Genomic DNA, 13,974 nt, shown 5'->3' on the forward strand with positions numbered 1-13,974 from the left:
TACTACTGAACCCAAATATTCTGAAATTGAGGCCAGCAAGAAAGCATAAACTAGAGGATGCGGTTGACAAGAGGGAGCGGTTTCAGCTACCCTTAGAGTTTTATTTACAGCAAGACCAAGGCAGAAGTCTTTCAATACAAGCAGATTCAGATGACATTCTAAGTGTAAAAGATCAGCACTTAAGCTTCTTTGGGAAACAATGGAGAAAAGTTAATAGTATCAGCGACCTCTTGTATACGGAATGTTGTGTCACATCCCAGGAGTGGAACATGTTCCAAATAGTACATAGTGGGGAGATACAAATGGAGATAGGAGATGCCATCTTATATGACATTATCAGCGAAACAATTGATTTGTTTTAGTTTTAACTTTGAATAAAATAGATACACCATGGTCCATGTTCATAGCTAGAAGGCATATACTCCCTTGTCTTGTTTGGTTTCCAATGATATGGCTTAATTAACACTTAAACATGACTAACTGAATTAATTAACATTATACGGTTAATCAATCAGGTAACTAGATTTAATGTCCGTTGGAGATTTAAGATGCACCTCATTTTGAGGACAATCAGTGGAAAGGTTTCAAGGAAAAAAAGAAAAACAAGTAGTTGGACTTGTCTGCTTCTGAGTTGGGTTTATGAAAAATTCAAGTTGAGTGAAATGGAATGGACCCACATTTTTTCTAATTAAGTGTAAAGAAGTTGATCGGATAGTATGAAAATTCCACCAGTTGAAGTGGGGCGTGTGTCACCATCAAAATCCGAGATGCTGTGTGGAAATTTGTCGCTGGGTTGATTGCAGTGTACACCTGTAAAATTCTCAAACCTTCTGGAGTTTGCCAACATATACGTGAAACTTGGCACAAGTAGAAGTATGTCCCCTCATCTCCAAATTCTCAACTATATGATCATCTATCTACACCCATGGCAACTCTTTCTGCTCTTTCCTATTCTTCGGTCCCATACAGATACAGATACAGTTGCAGATGCGGGAGAAGCCTCTTCGTTTTTCCACTCAGCCACCGAAATGGCCATCTTTCCGTTTCTCTGCGCTCAAAACATGCTTCGTTGTTGAAACCCCTCAACTGCTCCCTGAAACAAGAAGACTACCAGCACCAAACCCACTCCGCTGACTCTAACTTTGACTCTGACTCTGACTCTGCTACTACGGTTGCCGTTTCCCCTGATGGGAATCCTACCAATGAGAGCCACAAAGAAGAAGATGAGGAGCAAAAGGAGAAACAAGAACAGGAAACGGATTGGAAGACGGATGAGGAGTTCAAGAAGTTCATGGGCAACCCTTCGATCGAGGCCGCCATCAAGCTTGAGAAGAAGAGGGCTGACACCAAGCTCAAGCAGCTAAGCAGAGAATCAAGCGGTGCTACTAATCCCCTTGTGGCTCTTCTGAACACCTTACGCCGTGATACTCTAACCAAGGAAAAGGAGAGGTTGGAGAAAGCAGAGCAAACCTTCAGGGCTCTTGATCTTAACAAGGTAGGCAACTCAATCACCCTTGCCAAGTTGCCATTATGCATGACTCTCACTCACTCTGCTCTTTTGCTACTTCTAACAATGCAGTTGAAGAGTTGCTTTGGCTTTGACACTTTCTTTGCAACCGATGTTCGAAGGTTCGGAGATGGAGGCATCTTCATCGGCAACTTGAGGAGACCCATCGATGAAGTCATTCCCAGGTTGGAGAAGAAGCTCTCCGATGCTGCTGGCCGTGAGGTCGTCCTTTGGTTCATGGAAGAGAAAACAAATGACATTACCAAGCAGGTACACGCACATTGATGAACTAATGTACGTAGACATACATGATACATACTCATACACATTATTTTCAGGCTTGTGTGGTGCAACCCAAAGCAGAAATAGATCTCCAATTTGAATCAACTAAGCTGAGTAATCCCTTGGGCTATCTTAGCGCCATTGCGTTATCTGTTACTACCGTTGGGACAATTGCTCTCATGAGTGGCTTCTTCCTCAAACCGGACGCAACATTGGATGATTATATAGCTAATGTTGCACCTTTGTTTGGTGGGTTCTTATCTATTCTAGGAGTTTCTGAGGTAAGAAAGAGTCAATTTTATTCTATTGTATACGAATTGATGATGATGATGATGGATGTGTTCTTAATGTGTAGATAGCAACGAGAGTAACGGCAGCTCGTTATGGTGTGAAACTGAGCCCGTCGTTCTTGGTTCCATCAAATTGGACAGGGTGCTTGGGAGTGATGAACAACTACGAAAGCCTTCTTCCAAACAAGAAAGCACTGTTTGATATTCCAGTGGCCCGAACAGCGAGTGCATATTTGACATCACTAGTGCTTGCAGTAGCGGCATTCGTAGCAGATGGAAGCTTCAATGGAGGGGAGAATGCACTGTACATAAGGCCGCAGTTCTTCTACAACAACCCGTTGCTGTCATTCATCCAGCTGGTAATAGGGCCGTACACGGATGATCTTGGGAATGTGCTGCCGTACGCGGTGGAGGGCGTGGGAGTGCCTGTGGATCCGCTTGCATTTGCGGGGCTGTTGGGGATGGTGGTGACGTCATTGAACCTCTTGCCATGCGGGAGACTAGAGGGAGGGCGCATTGCGCAGGCCATGTTTGGGAGAAGCACAGCTGCAATCTTGTCTTTTGGGACGTCCATGTTGCTTGGAATCGGTGGGCTGAGTGGGAGCGTTCTGTGTCTGGCATGGGGCTTGTTTGCAACCTTCTTGAGGGGAGGAGAAGAGATGCCTGCAAAGGACGAGATTACCCCTCTCGGGGAATCCAGATTTGCTTGGGGTATTGTCCTTGCGCTCATCTCTTTCCTCACCCTCTTCCCCAACAGCGGCGGCACTTTCTCCTCTTCCTTCCTCTCTGCTCCCTTCTTCCGGGGAGACATCTAGATTTCTGCCAATTTTGCTTGCTTATATTTCAAATTTCAATTCCAGCTATTTATGTAAATGTGATTCATCACCCTGCCTTTATATACATTATAAAAGGAAATAAATCAACATGGAGCTAGATTCTTAGCTAAGAGCTATGTATGTAAAAATCTGGGATTTAGAGTCTTCGTCGAGGAGTTCATATGGATCCACATAACAGCTGCATCTTACTCCCATCATGCACAAACTGCATTAAGTTAGTGAGGGCAACATGTTTCACACACTCAAGTAATGCTCTATAAAGTTTTCTTGTTCAAATAAGAAAGATGGTCAAGTCAAATTGCTTATAAAGTAGAGAGCAGAAAAAGATGCCACAGTTATGACTTATGAGTTATGAGGATCAATGGCCAAAATTTCAAGAAAAATGTTCCTCCAAGTGTCAACAGCACTTTAGCCCGAGGGACCAAGGCCTGAAAAAATACATCAAGTGATTTTAGCAATTTCATCAAAGCAGGTTTGTTGATTAAGATCTCAGTCCAATACACACTATAGAAGTAGGAGTATGATCCACTGAAGCCACACTTACAATGCCAATTATTAATTAATTAATTAATACTAATATGCAGTTAAAAGAAATGAATGTGTTAAGAGAAGCAGAACCTCAAGGCCTTGGCTGTTGACTGTTGAGGGACATAGATCGCTCCATTTTCTGGTGAAATTTGATTGACAAAGCGAACGTGAAGAGAAGTCGGGTTTCTAAAGTTGCAAGGAAGCCATAGCCAACAAGCAGAACACCAAAGTCTCTCCTATTTTAGAAGAAGGAAGAGACAGCAGCAGTAGCAGGCGGACAAGTGGCTAACGTGCGCGGAATATGGTCCCTTCTTGTGGCCAGAACTTGAGGCTCACGTTAACCGTATACCGGCCACCGGATAAAACGAAAACCGAATATTACTATTATTATTATTATTATTATTTCCTGTGATGAAAACAAGATTTCATTTCTGTAACAATTCTGATCATTCCGTTGCTTACACAAAAAACAAAAATGCCTGTCAGAATTTCAAATAGATATTCTCTTTTCCGAAAAAATGACAAATATATTTAAGTATTTGAGAATTTGAAAATAAATTTAAATTTTTAACTTTTTCAAAACTTAGATATATCAATTCCTTATATTTACTTGGGTCTGTCAAATCTAACGAAAAAATCAAGCGTGATTTTTGTCGTATTGACCTGGATGATACAAATGCACACGTGAGAGCTTTAAAAAATAGGATAAATTTGACCTAAAAATTAATATGTCTAGATTTTAAAGAAATCAAGTTCTTAAATTTATTTTTAAATCTTCAGTATTTAAATGTACGTGGACCAAAAAATCAGGAACCAATTTGGCTTTTTCTCTTTTTCTTATTATATAATATATATACTAGTTGTGTTTATCTCCCTTTACTATGCATAGATATATTGGAGTTAACAGAGCATTGCCATTTTCTTTCTTTTAACCTTTCCCCATTTTATATATGAGCAGATAACAGCTAAGATCATGCTTAGTAAAAGAAAATTGGAAATGCAGAATACACTCCATCTCATATTCAAGTGTAAGGTAAACTTTAATGGATTCACTTCATTTTTTTAAGGAAAAAATCAGAAATTTTTTTATTAATATTAATATTTATAAATAACATTTTATGTTTATACTATTAGGATTTAGATTTTAAAATTTAGTATAGAAATATCTATCTTGGCCAGGTATAGACAAAAATAATAAATTATATTGGTTATTTAGCATTATTCTTTTCTGAACGATACATTCTCCACAATGAATTCCAATAAGATTCATAAAAGAAATTGTGATCGAATGCTGCTTGGATTCAATTTGCGTGTAAACCAATAAGTATGCTACTAATTATTTTAACACTGAATAGTTGCTCAAGGCAAGTAAGTCCATCCGTCATGCAATTCATACTAATAGTTGTTAATATTAAATATCATTGAAGCAAATCCAAGTAAAATGGGCATAACATAAAGTACAAACGACTAGTGCTGAAAGTCGGTTCTTGAAATGAAGATAAACTGTCAAGGCATACTAAAAATATAAGGTCTATACATTACATAGTAAGTACCCAGTATAACAATACTACAACATAGCCTCTCCGTCTCAGACAATGGTCTTCACCTGAATTGACTGGGAAGCCATCGGAGTTACGCGTGTCGGAGCAACATCCGACACCACCAAAACAACATCCCCATGCATGATAAGTCCTCTCGATTTCATGAACTTGATGGATTTTGAGATGTTGGATTCTGCATCATCTGACAGGTCAACCTGGAAGGGTACAACACCCCAATTTAAGTTGAGAGCCATTATGGTACTTTCGTCCTTTGTGAATGCAAATATTGGAGGATTGGGACGATTTCGTGATAGAAGTGATGCCATGTATCCGTGCTTTGTGTACACAAATATGGCATCAACACCAAGATTGTTAGCTGCAAACAATGCATACACGTACAAACATAAGATAGTACTACATTTCGCAAGATGAATTCATTGTATACTATTAACTATTTTAATCACAAGTTGCAAGAAGAACTGCATGGAATTACCCATTTCAACAGCACAATTGCACATCTGCTCAGCAGTGCGATCTGGTAAAGAAACTCCCAGTTGATAGTGATTGAGAAGGCTTTGCCTGTTTTCCTCTCTGGCCCATGATTCGATTCTGGTGCTTGTCATATCTAGGACTGCAAGAGCCTTTTGTCCATATGATCCAATGGCTGACTCACCAGACAACATCAAAGCATCAGCATACTGTCGAACTGCTTCAGAAACATCTGCTACCTTATTGCATAAAACCAAATGCTATCAATCTGATATGATTCCCTTCGACCAAATTGACTGAATAATGTGATTCTCTTACCTCGGCCCGTGTTGGTGTTGGGTATTCAACCATTGACTCAAGAAGTTGAGATGCTACAATGACAGGCTTGTTTAATTGTCTACAAATGTAAATTATATCCTCTTGAACTGTGGGAATCTGTTCCAGTGGTATTTCAACTCCAAGGTCACCACGAGCTACCATGATTCCATCGGAAGCTTGTACTATTTCCTTCAGATTATGAAGGGATTCTAAGCTCTCTATTTTTGCTAATACTTTGATGGATCTTCAATAACCATTTATGATTCATGATATTAATATTCCAATCACGATAAAATGATAAATTAGGAAATCTCATGCCAATGAGATTTGAGTTAAATTACAAAGCTTTTTTTTTTTAAGCAGAATAGATAACGATGTTTAGAGTTAAGGCAGTGTGAGGGAATTAACCATGATATGAATAGGATGTTCAGAACAACTATCATGCAGTAATGACAGGGAGGGAACAGATCGATATTATAAATCTATCAATGCATTGGTGTTTAATCTAGAAAAAGTGCTGAACAAGCCAATTTCTCATAAGAGATTCAAAACATAAACTTATGAGACTGCTAACAGTTGCAACCTGAATGATATCAAGTAATAAAATATGGAAAATGACACATCGGATTGATAACGACATTCAGTGAATGAAAAGCCCCATGATGTATGGTGAGTAATGCAAACCAATGGATCTAATGCCTCCCTTGTGACAAATTCCTAGGGTGGTTCTTAATATGGATAGAACTGTACATAATACCCTTTTATAAACTTGTGCTTTCTTACTTGGTTGATTTAGTAGAGAGGTAGTTCTTCAGATGTTGAACAGAATCAGCATGATTGACAAAGGACAAGGCAAAAAAGTCAACTCCCTCGGAGATACCAAAATCAATGTCAGCCCAATCCTGTGCATTAAACGGCCTGAATATATGAGAAACACATGCAATCTAAGAACGATTATTGTTTTACAGGAAATGCTGGGTTCTGAATAATGGATGGTGAAAAATGAATACCTTCGTGGACAGGGTGGGGAGCTTGTGATTCCTTCGTACAAGCTTTCCATCTCTCCAGAAACTAAATTTGGCTCCAGGAAGAAAAAGACCTGGATCTATGCACTTGCAATGCAAATCATTTCCAGTCTTTTCAACAACCACAAAGCATGCCATTCCACCATCAATAACAACTTCATCGCCCACTTCAATACCTGGTTATCACTAACAAGCTCACCAATATAATAAAGAAAATTTGTTGTGAAAGTTAGTTAAGGTTTTGATTGGCCACAAAATTAGCACCTTCAGAAAAGCGTCCGTAGTTGGCTTGAACGGTGAATGGACGAGAACCCTCAATATTTTTAGCAGTAAAGAGCCAAATAGAATCTTCCTGACAGTGAAACAAACAAGAAAGAAGAAACATTTCATAAAGAGTGTTGGATGTTTCATGGTGTTCCAAATTATAAAAACTGACCTCAACTTTGAGAGAGGAAGGAGCACCATGATCAACAACATGGATCTGGCTACCCTCAGTATCAATCATGAGAGAAATAGAGAAACCCTTGTCCTCATTCAACATTTTGATCTTCCTGATGACGTCACGGTGCCAGTCCCTGGAGCCATGGCACATGTTGAGCCTCGCAACGTTCATACCGGCCAATGCAAGCTTCTCCAGATCGTTGAGTGAGGAGCAAGCAGGGCCAATGGTGCAAACGAGCTTCGTCTTCCTCAAACCCATGAAGCCCTTCTCTCTCAAACCCACTTCTGAAACCACATCCATCCCAAAAGTCTTCTCCAATGGCTTAGTTGCCTTTTCACTCTCAGAACCCAGTTGCACAGCTGCACGAACCTTGAACCCAGCATTTCCCCTTCTCCCTTTCTTCAACAGATGAACCCCACACTTTCCCAAAGCAGCTAGACGGCTTCCGGCAACGCAAAATTGCGAAACAAGACTCAGATCGCGCGCCGCCGCGGCCATGGTGACCACAGAAAGTGTGAGGCAAACTTGTTTTTTGTTGGAAGAGGAAAAAAAAAAGGTCAAAGTCTAAATAATGCGGAACTCAAAGCTTTGAACTTTGCGCCATTGCTGATGTGGGTTTTAATGGGACTCCGTTGTAAACTCCGTCAGGGGTTTATACTTTGCTTTGGTTTGGTCGCAATACAACTACGATTGTAATTTGTAAAACACTTGCATATTAACGCACGTGATTATATAAAACTGTTGTGGAAAACCGTAAAAGAAAAGATTATGTTACACATTGAAGCATTTTTTTTATTCAAGTTTTATCTAACTAAGTTAAATACCAACAAAAATTGTTAATTCATTATAAATCAACTTGCATCACTAGAATTTTTATGAAGAGTTTTTGAAGTTAAAATGGTCAAAGAAGAAGCAAAGTTTTAGTTGAATACAATAATCATCAATTGGCTAGATATTGCTAGAAGCTAATGTTGGAAGCTTGAAGATTTTTGAAGAACATTCAAGAGAGTAGTATACCTACAACATTCTACAATATTGAAGAAATTCAAAATCAAATTGAATTGAAATTGGAATTCAAGCAAATTAGAAGATTATGGAAACTACATGAATACAAGTTGAAAGAAGATTCATGAAGTCAACTCATAAAATAGTAGTCATTACAAAATTGAGTTGTACTTCATAAATTATTATTTTAGTAAGAAGCATTGCCTATATAAAGGCACATATGCCTTGTGAAATGTATGTGTGTGTTCCATAATGAAAATGAGTATGTTTTGAAATTCTCTCCTTTGTTTTATGAGTGTTAGTGAGTTTGAAGATGAAAATATGATAGCGTCATTTATATGAGTAAGTGATCCTAGGGCCAAGTAAGTTGTGGGTATTATACTTACATTTGGTATCAGAGCTGGTTAATCCAGCGCCTGGTGTTTGAGAGTTTGTGAGGTGTGAGAGAGTTCTCACATAGTTGTTTATTCATAGAGTCAGTATGGCAAACACTTTCAATATTGTGTGGTCCAATCCCAAGTTAGATGGGAAACTTGATTATAGTTATTGGGAGACTTTGATGTCCACCCATTTGAAGGCCCAGAACCTGTGGAATTTCATTGAACCAGGTTTGCAAGAAGGAGCAGATGCTGCCCAACAAAGGAGAGATCAATTGGCGCTATCTCAAATTCATCAAGGAGTAGATTATACGGTATTTGACAAAATAGCAAATGCCAAAAGTGCAAAGAAAGCATGGAACACATTGAAGCTGTCATACAAAGGCATAGATAAAGCTCAGAAAGCAAAGCTACAGTCTTTAAGAAGAGAATATGAAAGGTACGAGATGTCTAGCTCAGAAACCGTTGAGCAATATTTTACTCGTGTTACAGATCTTGTCAATAAGATGAGAGTCTATGGAGAAGATATGCCCGATAGCAAAGTGGTGGAGAAAATTCTTCGCACCATGCCGATGAAGTATGACCATGTGGTGACTACGATACTAGAGTCCCACGATATGGATACTATGATGATTGCAGAGTTGCAAGGAACCATGGAAAGCCACATCAGTAGAATACTAGAGAAGTCAGAAAAATCAACTGAGGAAGCCCTGAAAAGTCGAGTGAATTTCAACAACGTTGCAGAATCAAGCCGTACACAAGAAAGACGAGGTCGTGGTTTTAATTTTCACAGTAGAGGCAGAGGAAGTTTTAGAGGTAGAGGTCGTGGCAATTACAACCAAGGAAGTTACAACAATTTTACACCACCTAATCAAGGAAGAGGTGAAACAAATTTCAGGCCTGTCAACCGAGGAAGAGGTCGAGGCAATTTTTATCAAGAAAGAACCAATTTCAACTGTTTTCATTGTGGAAAGTATGGACACAAAGTAGTAGATTGCAGATTCAAAATGGTGAATAACAATCAAGCACACGTTGCAGAAAATCAGCATCAAAACACTGATGATAATCCGGGTACTCAGACTTTATTTTTTACAAGTAATTCATGTGCTGAAGATGAAAATATATGGTACTTGGATAATGCTTGCAGTAATCATATGTCTGGTAGAAAGGAGTTATTTTCTTCAATAGATGATTCAGTTAAACTATTATTGAAGTTTGGTAATAGTACAAAGATCCCTATTGAAGGAAAATGGCACATACCAATTAGATTGAAAGATGGTTCTCTGAGTTATATTTCTGATGTTTTCTATGCTCCTGAACTTGATTACAATTTACTGAGTATGGGGCAATTATCTGAGAAGGGATATAAGATGATAACTTATCGTGGATATTGCACTGTATTTGACAACAATGGAAGGTTCATTGATAAAGCAAAGATGACTTCAAATAGAATATTTCCGTTAAAAATTCAACATGTTAATCCCTCTTGCATGAGTTCTGTGATACTTGATGATAACTGGTTGTGGCATATGCGGTTTGGGCACTTTTATTTTTCTGGCCTAAACTACCTGTCAAGAAAAGGACTTGTTTCTGGTCTACCACGGATTCATATTCCCAATTGTGTTTGTGAGATTTGTCAACTGGGAAAGAAGCACAGAGATCCATTCCCTACAGGAAAGTCTTAGAGAGCTAGAAGATTACTTGAAATTGTGCATTCAGATCTTTGTTCTGTAGAAGTTCCAAGTAATGGTGGTAGCAGGTACTTTATCACTTTTATTGATGATTTTAGTATATATACACAGGTATACTTTCTGAAGCAAAAATCAGAAGCATGTGATGTCTTTAAGACATTCAAGGCGTTTGTCAAAAAACAAAGTGGCTGTAAAATCAAAATTCTCAGAACAGACAGAGGAACAGAATACCTTACATGTTCAGAATACTTTAAGCAACACAGAATTCAACACCAACTAACAACTAGATACACTCCTCAACAAATTGGAGTTGCTAAAAGAAAGAATAGAACCATCATGGATATGGTCAGATGCATGCTCAAGTCAAAACAAATGCCTAAAGAGTTTTGGGCAGAAGAAGCCGCAACAGCAGTTCATATTTTAAACAGGTGTCCAACAAAAAGTGTTCGTGATAAAACTCCAGAGGAAGCTTGGAGTGGAAAGCGGCCTTCCATTCATCATTTCAGAGTCTTTGGGTGTATCGCTTATGCCCACGTACCAGATCAATTAAGGAAGAAGTTAGATGACAAAGGCGAAAAGTGTATCTTTATTGGCTATAGCACAGACTCAAAAGCATACAAGTTGTACAATCCAAAAACAAAGAAAGTGATCATCAGCAGAGACGTGACGTTTGACGAGAAAGCCATGTGGGACTAGAACACAAAGACAGAAAAACAGTCGATTGTAATTTCAAATACATGTGATGATAATAAAGAAAGACAACCAGACACAACCGAACAACCAGAATCATCTAGAAGACCTCAAAGAGAGAGGAGACTACCTGCTAGATTAGCAAATTATGAAGTTGGCAATGACAACGATCCGTCCGATGAAGAAATCATAAACTTTGCTCTATTTTCAGATTGTGAGCCGTTGAACTTTGAAGAAGCCTTTAAAGACAACAATTGAAAGAAAGCAATGGATGAGGAGATTCATGCCATTGAGAAGAATGACACATGGGAGCTAACAGATTTACCAGCAGATAAGAAGCCGATTGGAGTAAAGTGGATTTACAAGACTAAGTACAAACCCAGTGGTGAAGTTGATCGTTTCAAAGCAAGATTAGTTGCAAAAGGATACAAACAAAAACCAAGTATCGACTACTTTGAAGTATTTGCTCCTGTTGCTAGATTAGATACTATTCGTATGATTATTTCACTCTCGGCTCAAAATAAGTGGAAGATACATCAAATGGATGTTAAGTCTGCATTTCTAAATGGCACTTTAGAAGAAGAAGTGTATGTTGAGCAACCTGTAGGATATGAAGTTCTTGGAAAAGAAGATAAAGTTTATAAATTGAAGAAAGCTTTGTACGGATTAAAGCAAGCACCAAGAGCATGGTACAAGAAGATTGATTCTTATTTCATTGAGAATGGTTTCAGAAGATGTCCGTTTGAGCATACTCTTTATATCAAGTTCGTTGAAAATGGAGATATCTTGATCGTGTGTCTTTATGTTGATGATTTGATCTTTACTGGGAACAATTTGAAGATAATTGCAGAATTCAGGGAGGCTATGATAAAGCACTTTGAAATGACAGATATGGGCTTGATGTCTTACTTTCTTGGCATTGAAGTAGTTCAAAGAGATGATGGAATTTACATTTCTCAGAAGAAATATGCAAATGATATTTTGAAAAATTTTCAAATGGAACATTCAAAGCCAGTTTCTACTCCAGTCGAAGAGAAGTTCAAATTGCTGAGAGAATATAAAGGAGAAGCAGTAAATCCCACATACTACAAAAGCTTGATTGGAAGTCTAAGGTACTTGACTGCGACTAGACCAGATATTGTGTTTGGAGTTGGTTTGCTTAGCAGATTCATGGAGGAACCTTGTACCAACCATTTGCAAGCGGCAAAAAGAATTCTTCGATATATCAAAGGTACTTTAAATGATGGAATTTATTATGAGAATACTAATGAAGTAAACCTTGTTGGCTACACTGATAGTGATTGGGCTGGAGATATAGAAACAAAAAAAGTACTTCAGGGTTCGTATTTCATCTTGGTTCTGGTGCAATTTCTTGGTCTTCAAAGAAACAACCAGTAGTGGCTCTCTCTACAGCAGAAGCAGAATATATAGCAGCAACAAGTTGTGCAACACAAGCAGTTTGGCTAAGAAGAATTCTTGAGGAATTGAACGAGAAACAAAATACTCCAACAACAATATTTTGCGATAACAAGTCAGCTATTGCACTTTGCAAAAATCAAGTATTCCATGGAAGATCGAAGCATATTGATATTCGGGTTCATAAAATCAGAGAGTTGGTAAATGAGAAAGAAGTTGTGATCGAGTACTGTCCAACTGAAGAACAAGTTGCAGATATCTTTACAAAGCCATTGAAGACAGAGTTATTTTACAAATTGAAGAAGATGCTTGGAATGATTAATTCTGCAAGCTTGATTTAAGGGAGGCAATGTTAATTCATTATAAATCAACTTGCATCACTAGAATTTTCATGAAGAGTTTTTGAAGTCAAAATGGTCAAAGAAGAAGCAAAGTTTTAGTTGAATACAATAATCATCAATTGGCTAGATATTGCTAGAAGCTAATGTTGGAAGCTTGAAGATTTTTGAAGAACATTCAAGAGAGTAGTATACCTACAACATTCTACAACATTGAAGAAATTCAAAATCAAATTGAATTGAAATTGGAAGTCAAGCAAATTAGAAGATTATGGAAACTACATGAATACAAGTTGAAAGAAGATTCATGAAGCCAACTCATAAAATAGTAGTCATTACAAAATTGAGTTGTAATTCATAAATTATTATTTTAGTAGGAAGCATTGCCTATATAAAGGCACATATGCCTTGTGAAATGTATGTGTGTGTTCCATAATGAAAATGAGTATGTTTTGAAATTCTCTCCTTTGTTTTATGACTATTAGTGAGTTTGAAGATGAAAATATGATAGCGTCATTTATATGAGTGAGTGATCTTAGGGCCAAGTAAGTTGTGGGTATTATGCTTACAAAAATTATTCTCTTTAAAAAAATGTTATTATGCACTTTTTTTTCTTCTCCTCTTCTGTGTGTACTTTTTCTTTTTCTTTCAAATACAAGCATATCTCATCTTCTGAATAAATTACCATTTGTACCCATGAGAGATGAAAATGCTGACATTTGTACCCATGAAAGCTCGAAACTAATCTTGTACCCATGATAGATGTTGTCCGTGTGACAAAAGCGCCCTAGCTTGGATCTGAGCTTGATTCGTGGGTTTCCGAACCTACGTGGCACTCCCAACCCCCCCCCAATCTAAGCCAACCATTCACCATCATCACCTTCATCTTCTTCACCATCACCATCACCATAACCTCCATAACCTCCATCACCATCACCTCAGTACCACCACAGCCGCCTCCCTTCACCACAACCTCCGGCAACAACCCACACCGCCGCGCCCCTTTCTCTTCTTCTTCCCCTCTTCTCACCTCCGCTTGAGCCCAGAAACCACAGCGCCAGCTCCTCCTCTCCATCAAAACAGCAAAATTTTCAAACACCAGCATAAATCAAAACAAACCTAAATCCACTAACATGCATTTCTAACTAACCAAATTAAGCAAAATGAACTAAAAGCAAAGAAACAAAACTCAGGAAAAA

General features: G+C 38.3%; 2 protein-coding genes and 1 long non-coding RNA gene across 4 annotated transcripts; 1 reads left to right on the forward strand and 2 right to left on the reverse strand.

Annotated features, from left to right (window-relative positions):
• The first annotated feature begins 925 nt into the window (after positions 1–925).
• On the forward strand, positions 926–3,025 carry LOC112801206 (probable zinc metallopeptidase EGY3, chloroplastic). 2 transcript variants are annotated; one of them, XM_025843808.3, is made up of 4 exons: positions 926–1,495; positions 1,580–1,777; positions 1,846–2,070; positions 2,145–3,025. In XM_025843808.3, exons 1-4 carry the CDS (start codon positions 926–928, stop codon positions 2,892–2,894), a joined length of 1,743 nt encoding a protein of 580 aa, XP_025699593.1. In that variant the 3' UTR covers positions 2,895–3,025. The 2 variants fall into 2 exon arrangements, with proteins under 2 accessions (XP_025699593.1, XP_072093197.1); XM_072237096.1 differs by having other exon boundaries at positions 926–1,777.
• On the reverse strand, positions 2,943–3,947 carry LOC140184683 (uncharacterized). The gene is made up of 2 exons (XR_011881996.1): positions 3,534–3,947; positions 2,943–3,343 (listed from the first exon to the last, which is right to left on the reverse strand). It is a non-coding gene; the product is annotated as an uncharacterized lncRNA (long non-coding RNA).
• An 885-nt stretch (positions 3,948–4,832) lies between these two features.
• Positions 4,833–8,321, reverse strand: LOC112801207 (pyruvate kinase isozyme A, chloroplastic). The gene is made up of 7 exons (XM_025843809.2): positions 7,253–8,321; positions 7,081–7,168; positions 6,802–6,992; positions 6,575–6,693; positions 5,792–6,035; positions 5,478–5,712; positions 4,833–5,360 (listed from the first exon to the last, which is right to left on the reverse strand). Exons 1-7 carry the CDS (start codon positions 7,754–7,756, stop codon positions 5,032–5,034), a joined length of 1,710 nt encoding a protein of 569 aa, XP_025699594.1. The 5' UTR covers positions 7,757–8,321; the 3' UTR covers positions 4,833–5,031.
• Between the last annotated feature and the right edge of the window lie 5,653 nt (positions 8,322–13,974).

Source organism: Arachis hypogaea, chromosome 5 (assembly GCF_003086295.3).
Source record: "Arachis hypogaea cultivar Tifrunner chromosome 5, arahy.Tifrunner.gnm2.J5K5, whole genome shotgun sequence".
Classification (NCBI taxonomy): domain Eukaryota; kingdom Viridiplantae; phylum Streptophyta; class Magnoliopsida; order Fabales; family Fabaceae; genus Arachis; species Arachis hypogaea.